Source organism: Sprattus sprattus (assembly GCF_963457725.1).
Source record: "Sprattus sprattus genome assembly, chromosome: 5".
Lineage (NCBI taxonomy): Eukaryota > Metazoa > Chordata > Actinopteri > Clupeiformes > Clupeidae > Sprattus > Sprattus sprattus.
In genome coordinates, this window is record NC_137924.1 from 40,668,090 (window position 1) to 40,678,089 (window position 10,000).

Genomic DNA, 10,000 nt, shown 5'->3' on the forward strand with positions numbered 1-10,000 from the left:
TTTATTATCAAAGCGTCTGCCCACGCACAGATACACTGATGTGAGAGGGGCTGAGGTGAACTTTGGTTTAACTTGGCAAAGAAGTTGCCCTGCACGTGGCGCATATCGTAGTCTAGGCAACGGAAAACCCTGAGTGCCTTCATCATGTTTTCAAGTGTTTCCCTCTAGGTAAGGAAAATAGCTGAGGTGCCTCACAAACACTCCCTCTGTCACACAAACAGACACACACACACACACACACACTCTCAGAACGAGACAGAGCCTGGCGCCAAAACCGACAGCACGAACACTGATATCCGTCACCCATTTCATTTGTGGTCAGATCTAGGAATACCTGTCCCCCACAACCCCTCCCCTCCCTCAGTCTCTCTCGTAGCATACTCGCTCAGACACACACACACACACACGCACGCTCGCAAAGAGAAAGAGAGCGCAGCAGGGTCGGCTTACAGTTCTCAAGTACTGTGTGACAGCGGACCCAGAGCGCGAGAATGGAGTTTTGGCTGAAGCTCGCGCTCTGTTGCACTGCCGGTCTCGTAGGAGGTGTTGATTTTGACAATAGGTAAGTTTCAAATTGTATTCGTTTAACTTTTTATATATGTTTGCGTGACACATTTCTTAAACAGACAGAACGCGAAAAATGTGCAACAGTACACAACACTCTGAAGACTTTGCACCGACTTTTAGACTATTCGTACATTCAGTGGGTAAGATCGCCAACACAAGTTAGAAAGAAAAAAGCCGCCTTTAATGGTGAATAGAAAGTAAGCGGATTAAGATCTGTGTGAGAGTTTGTATGGGTGCTTTCTTTCTGTGGTGCATAACCTACGTCTTTGTGTGTGCATGTTCATGTCTACGTGTTTTAGTGTTAGTCTCTATGCGTGGTTGTGTTAGGGGGTTGGGGATACATTTTTTCTAAGTGAGGCAGAACGGGCATGCGGGACCGCGCTCAGTGCAGCTCCGGTAATTCAAGTCCGAACACGAGTGGCAAGGGCCGAAATATGCGCTGCGCGTGGAATCATCGAGCCTCTGGCGACTTAAAGTGAGCGCGTGACTGTGAGAACATGATGGTGTGAATATTTTATCTCAGAAACACCACAGGACCACACGCGCGCAGACATTTGCTGAAGCACGTTTCACAAATTGGTGCCTGTGGATGTTTGTGACTTCAGACAAGTTGGCTATGGTCTGATGATGGCAAACACACGCATCCAGTCAGCCAACAATGGGGCCTACGCGCATTTACACATATGATAACGTCAAACTCCTTAGAAGTTATTCCGAATAGGATGTTATCGCGCTGCTTTTTTTTAATGTGGAGCTGTCTTCTTATGTCTGTAAACATGGTTTACTGGCCGACTGTGATGGCAGCTTTGATTTGTCTCTTCTAATTGGTCCACCTGTTTGTATCTTTGTGAGACCACGTCTTGATTCGTGTCGGACCTGCATTTTTACAGGTTACCGAAGCCACTGGAACTGACTAATGGACTATGCTGGTTCGGCTCCAAAGTGGACTGCTGTTGGGGCTGGAGACGAGTCAACTGGGGAGAATGCCAACGTAACACACACACACACACACACACACACACACACACTCTCAAGTACATGAAACAAACACACATGCAGTATATTTATGAGAGAGACACACAAGTGTGCTTGCATAATTACACCCGCACAGAACGTCAGCTTGTCATAAACATGCTTACACATACCCTCACACACACAAACACACAGACACAGAAAATGCTGACTGCTTCTCTGTCTCTGCAGCTGTATGTGACTCGGGCTGTAAAAATGGTGACTGTATCGGTCCAGACAAGTGTAAATGTCATCCAGGATACACTGGCAAAACCTGCAACCAAGGTAAACACACACACACACACACACACACACACACATAGACAGTCACATCCACGATACGCTGGCAAAACCTGCAACCAAGCACACAATTCACACACTCACATAAATACATAGTTACACATACATTTGCCATGAACTGAAGCTAAGGACAGGCATTTTAGTGTGTTCAAAAAACATAAAACATTTCCCTTCTTCACACAGCGAGTAGATACACACACATCCTCTCTCTTATTTAAAGCCTTTTTTCAAATCACATATCTGCACATAAATAAATAGTCCCATGCAGGTTACAGTGTCAACAAACAGTTGAGAAGTTCGCCAGCATTCAGTGCTGAGGACACTGACCTTCCTCTCATAAACAATGGATGTAGAGAGAAAGAGGTAGGGAGAGAGAGAAAGAGGAAGGGAGAGGGAGAGAAAGAGGGAGGGAGGGAGGGAAAGAGATCGAGAAAGAGGGAGGGAGAGAGAGAGAGAGTAATGGAGGGAGGCGCGAGAAAACATTCCATCCATACTTCTCTATGTATGTGTGTTTATATTATCATACACATACACACACTGACACACATTTACAAGCTCGCACACACACAGACACACACACTCTCAGAGGAAAGGGATTGACCTCTGTTGGGCTCAGTGGAAACAGGGGCAGTATTTAACCTGTGACACTTTTAGCCCTGGATGACATGTTACCTCCCTCATCCCCTCCCTCTCTCTCCCCCTCTATTTCCCTCTTTCACACATTCTATCGCTTTTTCTTCCTTCCCCCTCCTCTTTCTTTCATTCTTTATCCTCCTCCTCATATTTTCCTCACCCCCATATTTTTTTTCTCTCCGCCCCTCCTTCCTCTCCCCGTCTCTTTATCTTCCCATGTCTTTCGTCTCCTCTTTCTGTTTCCCCCTTGCTCTCCCCCTCCCTCGCGCTGTTCTCCTCTGACGATGTCGCCTCCTCGCTCCCTCACTCCCTCTCCCTTAGCCACTCTGTCTTTCACCCCCCTCTCTCTAACTATCTCTTTCTCTCTGTCTTTCCCTCTCCCTCTCCCTCTCCCTCTCCGTCTCCCAGTGAAGTTAGAGATTACTGGGATATGGTTTCAGAGTGTGAGGCAGAGGGCAGAGGAGTTCCTGCTGTCTTTCTTGTGTTTGCCTCTCTGGTTGTAAGGCTTGTAGCCAAGAATTCAAATGTTATATGTGTTTTGATAGTTTAGGTTTAATAAAGGACTGTGGAGACTCAAACTCTCTCTCTCTCTCCCTCCTTCCCTTCCTCCCTCTCTCTCTCTCTCTCTCCCTCCCTCCCTCTCTCTCTTTCTCTCTCTCTCTCTCGCTCTCTCTCTCTCTCTCTCTCTCTGTAGATGTGAATGAGTGTGGGATAAAGCCCAGGCCCTGTAAGCACAGATGTGTAAACACTCTCGGCAGCTACAAGTGCTACTGCCTCAACGGATACATGATGATGCCCGACAACACTTGCCGAAGTCAGTGTGTGTTTGTTTGTGTGTGTGTGTGTGTGAGTGTGTGTGTGTGTGTGTGCACCAGTGTGTTTTTATGTGGTAACACCATTTCATTTGTCACAACAGCCTAATTTACAAAGGGAGCTTTAAACTTTTATTTTCCCTCTCTCTCTGTCTCCTTCTCTCTCTCTTCCTCTCTTTCTTTCTTTCAGGTCGTACATGCGCTCTAGCTAACTGTCAATATGGCTGTGAGATGAAGAAAGGAGAGGTTAGGTGCCTGTGTCCATCACCAGGGTTACGGCTTGGACCTGACCAGAGGACTTGTGTAGGTAGGTGCTTCACACAAACACACACACACACACACACACACACACACACACACACACAAACATGCAGCCATGCTCAAACAAACACACACGTTCGAGCACAGACACAGACAGCTACAAACACTAGTACACATACACCCACAATAACAGAATTATGGCTGTTTTGTAGTTTATCTCCCCCTAGAGTTAAGCCTACACACTGTCAGAGACAGGCATACAGAAACACTCAGTTACACAAATAAACACATTACCATACACAAGTAATGAGTTTCAGGCCTGAATTCCTGTTTCAGTCATTTCTCCAATCGCCCCCATGTCCTTGTCTCCGTCCAAAGTATATGTATATGTATATATAATATACTCTGCACCATGAAACATCCAGCAATCTATGGTCTAGAGATAAGACCAGCCAGACATAACACACTACCGGCATTTATGACATTCACTTTTGAATGGCACATTTACTTTTACTTTTACAAATGGATTTTTTTGTGTGATTTCAAAACTTGATGTTTCAACCCTTATGTCAATCCCTTATTAGCTCGCAATCACACAGATCATTTTTTTTTTAAGTTGTGTTTTATGAGTTTGGGAACACACTATTGGGAGGATAAAGACACAAACTGTGGATGTTTGAGCACTTTTTGCCTCTGTTTGTGTCTCTAATTACTAGACCAAAGCTCATTGGTCTGCGTATAGTACAGTCATCGACATAGAGAAATTGCCCTGCCACTGCTGACACCATAAGCATTCCCTTGAGGGCGGATGAAAATGTCCTTCAAAAATGTCATTCAAGTCCTTCACTTTTACGTTTACTAATCAACAAAACTGAATACACACACACTCAAACTCACAAGTTACGAGTATATTGCACAACTGAATATTTTGTAAATATTGTATGTTTCCAAGTATTGGTATCATAGAAAGTATCTTCATTTCATAATGCAGTTTTGGGTACATGGTAATATATTAGCAGTGAAATATGTTAATCTGAATTTGTGCTCATTATGAATTGTGTGTGTTGCAGATGTTGATGAGTGTGCGACCGGCCTGGCAGTGTGTCCACGGTCCAGGCGGTGTGTGAACACGTTCGGGAGCTACCTGTGCACCTGCCACCCAGGGTTCCAGCTCCGCTATGCCAACGGCAGATACCAGTGTATCAGTAAGCAAACAGGACACACAGCTACAGGGTTTAAAGGTGCAGTGTGTAGGATTTAGTGGCATCTAGTGGTGAGGTTGCAGATTGCAACCAATCTAATACTTTTCCCTCAACCCTCCCCCTCCAAGCGTGGGAAGAAACCTAGGGTGGCCGTCACATGCCATTAGCTACCTCTCAAAAGATGTAGTTGTCTTCGACCGCAGCGAATAGCCAGAATATGTCAAGTGATGAAGTTACTTTAACTAGATATTTAGAAATTGCCTTCAGTTTTTTAGTCTGTAAAAATGTAACTCATAGCTTTCATGCAAGATAGCGAATATTGTTGTTTCTTGTTCCGCACTGTGGTAGCATTTTATTGCTAATGTTCCACTTTTGTTGAATTTCGATTGGTAGGCTAAATTACCCTTCCAGCAGAAAACAGGCGACTTCGTGGCACTAATGTTTATCCTTATTTTCTGGAGTCGTATGTCCCGAAGTCATAAGTTTGATCCTCCATTTGTCATAATTCCATTTGTCACCAGTGGCGGCTGGTGACATTTTTTTGAGGGGGGGGGGCGCAGTTTGGCGGCGCGGTTTAAATAGCTCTCCACAGTGAGAAGAAAACAGGTTTTGAGTAGAATATTTGCAGTGATGGGCAAGCTTCTTGATATTTGTAGTGAGCGAAGCTATCAGCTACTCTACAATACATTCAGCTTCACTACGCAGAAGCTACGCCTCATAAAGAAGTAGCAAGCTAAGTTACAAAAACCTGTCAAAAGTAGTTTGATAACTTAGTAGCTACTTTCAGTTAAACAAAGTGCATGCCAAGTCAATGCAATTGTAGTGATCAACACAACTGTCAGTCAGATAAAAACGGTAAATGAAATTCAATCACCTGTACGTACGAACTTTTTCTTTGGTATTTTCGCAATTCGACTCCCTGAGCAGACAGCACGGACTTCCTTTATTTGTACTTTATTTTATTTTAACTTTCATCATCTCTAGCTGTATCTGAATATCCACAGCATTCTAGTTATCCGGTTGTCTAGAATGTGCATGCAAACTACCCATTTAAAATTAATTAATTCAAAATTTATGAGCAGCGTCTGTTGTACTTGAAATTACGATACCTAGCTTTTCACTAGTCTCCACTAAAGTGACGTACTGCTTAATTTGTCTGTTTGATGGATACAGGGAATGTATGAACATTAGAAAGGTCCAGGATACATTCTTTCGAGGACACTACTGCGCTACTTGATCAATAAAAGAGCTTAGCTACTGAAAAGTTACTTGGTTTTGTAAATAGCAACGTTACTGCCAAACTACTGTCAAATGTAGTTAAGCTAGAAGCGTCGCTACAAGCATTACTCACTGAACAGCCCGCTAACCAGCCCGGTCGAGGTACGTCCTCCCGCGGTCAGTGCTTAAATCCATACATTCTGGTCCCATGTCTTTTAGTCTCTTCTTATCGACATCTGATCGTCGATTAAAAGGTGTTCCATGAATAGATACTAAGGAGTTTTCAGTCGCCATACTCTCAGATTCCAATTCTCTGCTAGCTATGGTGCTCCGGTAGATATGTGATATTTAAATGAGATGTGAGGGAATAACAAACGGTCTCTGATTGGACAGTCCTGTCAGGATGATATATAAGAAGCCCTGTCATTGGCTGGGAGTGCAAGTGATGTGCGCCCCGGGCTCGAACTGTCATCCGCCAATGAGAAGCTGTCCTTGCTCAAATGTTCCTGCCCCTTTTTTTGGCTTCCATAGACTTCCACTTGGCCGGCGCCCACAGGGAGGAGTGGCTTCTCTCTCAATGATAACGAATGGCAATATATTATATTTGGTCACATTTAAGTGTTTTTTGACAGGGGCTTACGGTCTCCGGCACACATTTAACGCTTTAAAACGGTACATGTCTTATTAAATTATTTGATATATAATGTTTTTTGACATTTCATTTATTTATTTTTATTTTTTTTTTCATCTCAAAATTGTAGCGTGGGCGGCGCCCCAGCGCCTTGTATTGACGCACCGCCACTGGTTCTCACACTTCTCACAACACAAAATGGTTAGCCAGCATCAGCACTGATTCCTCTTCTGTCTTCCAAGTTTAAGCTGCCATTTCAGCATAAAATCACAAAAGGCCCTAGAGCAGGGTTTTGATTGGTCCATTCTGGGCTACTGCTGAAACATGTTGGCGCAACATGGCGGTCTCCGTGGAAGATGACCCACTCCCTGTGTAGAGATGAAGGGCTCATTAACTTTACAAAAAGACAATAATTCGTAGTTACAGGTGATTTAAACACTAATGAAAACATAATAATGAACACTATATTACATTTCTGCTAATAGATCCCTCAAATACTACACACTGCACCTATGGGGACAGTTATCATTATAATGTGTGTCATTTGGTATGTGTTTATGGGGTGTGTGTGTGTTTTTGTCTGTATATGTATGCTTTTCTGTTGTTTGTGTGTGTCTCTGTGTGTGTGTGTGTTTGTAAGTAAAATATTCATGTGTGTGCTTTTGTGTGTTTTCACAGGTGACCGCTCCCTCTGTTTCGACACCCCAGGATCCAGGAAGTGCAAATGTAAAGAGAGCCCTCATGGGAGAGGCCTCTTCTGCAGACGTAACTATTCCCTCCCATTACACACCATACTGCAAAGACTAATGCAGTCTCCTTCATGACAAATCTGCATTTCATGAGCTCAGTCCTCTATTTCCTGTCTGAAAACCATCTGTCCAAGTTTAGATGGCCCAGTAGATTTAGTAGACTTTTCCAGAATCAACAAGGTGTGAAGAGTAGTTTCACAAGGAAGCACCAACTTTAATATCCAGCCAAAAAAATATGGTGTAGCTGTCGACGCTACGGTTGGATTAATTTGTAATAGAAGTTGCGTGGATAATTAAAAAAAAAATCTGAGTCGCATGGGAAAGGATATCGTCATATCCGACAGCTGGATTTAGCAGAAGGCTGATTTGGCAGGGCTGCTTAGTTTGGCAAGCTAAGTGATCACTGTGGGCTTTTGAAATGGTGAGCTTTTACACGGTGAGCGTAACATTATTCAGTCTACATCCATTGGTGATGCCTCTTAACCCAAATGTGTCACTATGAAAAGCTTCCAGACCTCAGTGAACATAATAAGGATTGTGCGAATGGCAAGGGACTGTGAGGAATGGTGACTTATGCATAGAGCTATAATTTTTTTCTGTTGTATACCGCCAACAAACTTGAAACTGAGTAAATAATAGAAAAAACACATATCTAGCAAAATTATCTTTGACTTGTATAGGACTTAAACGCCACAAGTTGATCTGTCTGCAGAAAAAAATTAAACAGAGATTAAAGAGACTATGAGACTGTAGTTTGAAGCATAACATGTGTTAAGGGGTGTATCAGCTGTGTGTGTGCGTGCTAATGTGTGTGTATTAGATTTGTGAGACTGTCCACAGTTAAGTGTGTGTTGTACTGATGGTTGTTGTCGGTTGCAGCTTTACTCAAGGTAACCATACAACCACCCAGACCGGAACGAATAACTATTGCCCCGCCAATACCTGATTTCGCCACAACATCCAAGAGTACAACAAGAAAAGTAATTAAGAGACCAACAAAGAAACTAACAACCACTAGCAAACCAACAACAACAACTAGAAAACCAACAACAACTACTAGAAAATCAACTACAACTACTAGAAAACCAACGATAACTACTACAAGGAAACCAACAACTACAACTGTGGCAACAACAACAGCAGTTCCAACTACAACTGAAGTGACCACAATGGACACCACAACACCTACAAGGGCTGTTACCACGGATGCTATTGCTATAACAACAGATCCTTTAACAACTACAAGCATGACAACTGAAGCCCCAACCACAACAGAATTTATAACAACTGTAGCACTGACGACCCGGCCAGCAGAAACAACGACAACTGTGGGCCCAACCCCTGTCAGAGTTTCAAAAAAGCCAACTACAGCCCCAACTACCACTGCAGTAGTAGTTACGACTACTGTCCCCATGGATACCACAACATTCAACAATAACATTGTGGACACGCCTAAACCCAGAGGAGATGTACATAGTAAGTGCACATATGCACTAACACACACACACATACACACACACACACACACACACACACACACACACACACACACACACACAAATATATACATACAGTTCATACACAGACACATGCACAGACTTTCACTCTCTTTCAATCTCTCTCTCTTTCACTCTCTCTCGTTCTCTCTCTGTCTCTTTCACTCTCTCTCATTCTCTCTCTCTGTTTCTCTCTCACACACACACACACACACACACAACATAACATCTCTTTTAGAGAGATCAAAATTACTCTTTACAATGTTATATTCAAAATAATTGTTTTTGAGTATTTGCATCCAGTAACATGTCTCCAAGCATCTCAAAGTCTGTTTGTAAATCGAAAACCCATAAGAGTCTGTAACTAATGAGTGAATCACAGAGCAAACTGTGTAAAATATATACAGTTAGTTCCACATATTGTACCGTTGAGATGTTGGGTTTGGGCTTTAGTCCAGACAGGTTGTAATTGCATGCAATTGCTAATGCCTTGACATCAATTGCATTTAATTAACTAAAGTTTTGTGTGTGTGTGTGTGTGTGTGTGTGTGTGTGTGTGTGTGTGTGTGTCTCTCAGTCCCTCGCAAAGATAACCAGAATAACGTGTTTGATCTGGATTTTGACATTGAACTCGGACTCACTGGAGATTATGCCAAGGATCAAGCAAGTAAGACCCAAACATGACTATACACCCACAGTGTCATGACCCGTTTACATCTCTGTCTGTATGTATGTAAGTATGTATGTATGTATGTATCTATGTATGTATGTACATATAATTGTCTGTTTGTGTGTGTGAATGTAGGTATGTAAGTATTATATTTATGTGTGTGTGTACTTGTGTTTGTCTGTCTGTATGTATGTATGTACGTAGTATGTACTGTACTGTATGTATGTATGTATGTATGTATGTATGTATGTATGTATGTATGTATGTATGTATGTATGTATGTATGTATGTATGTATGTATGTATGTATGTACATATGTTTATCTGTCTCTCTCTCACACAAACACACATGTACATGCTCATACATGCAATGTAACATGTACATGCTCATACAGGTGCCACACACATTCCTCTCCCCTCAACGGTGTGTGCGTGTGTGTTTTGAATAGGT

At 42.7% G+C, this 10,000-nt stretch overlaps 1 protein-coding gene across 1 annotated transcript in view; it reads left to right on the forward strand.

Annotated features, from left to right (window-relative positions):
- The first annotated feature begins 416 nt into the window (after positions 1-416).
- Positions 417-10,000, forward strand: part of LOC308366276 (nephronectin) — an 11,433-nt gene continuing 1,849 nt past the window's right edge. Inside the window, exons 1-10 of the mRNA XM_080839922.1 lie at positions 417-562; positions 1,458-1,558; positions 1,771-1,863; positions 3,206-3,325; positions 3,514-3,630; positions 4,655-4,789; positions 7,314-7,400; positions 8,264-8,860; positions 9,458-9,547; positions 9,999-10,000. The exon at positions 9,999-10,000 is cut by the window's right edge and continues 97 nt beyond it. Coding sequence (XP_080696048.1) covers positions 492-562; positions 1,458-1,558; positions 1,771-1,863; positions 3,206-3,325; positions 3,514-3,630; positions 4,655-4,789; positions 7,314-7,400; positions 8,264-8,860; positions 9,458-9,547; positions 9,999-10,000 — 1,413 coding nt within the window. The 5' untranslated portion in view covers positions 417-491. The remainder of the gene's footprint in view (positions 563-1,457; positions 1,559-1,770; positions 1,864-3,205; positions 3,326-3,513; positions 3,631-4,654; positions 4,790-7,313; positions 7,401-8,263; positions 8,861-9,457; positions 9,548-9,998) is intronic.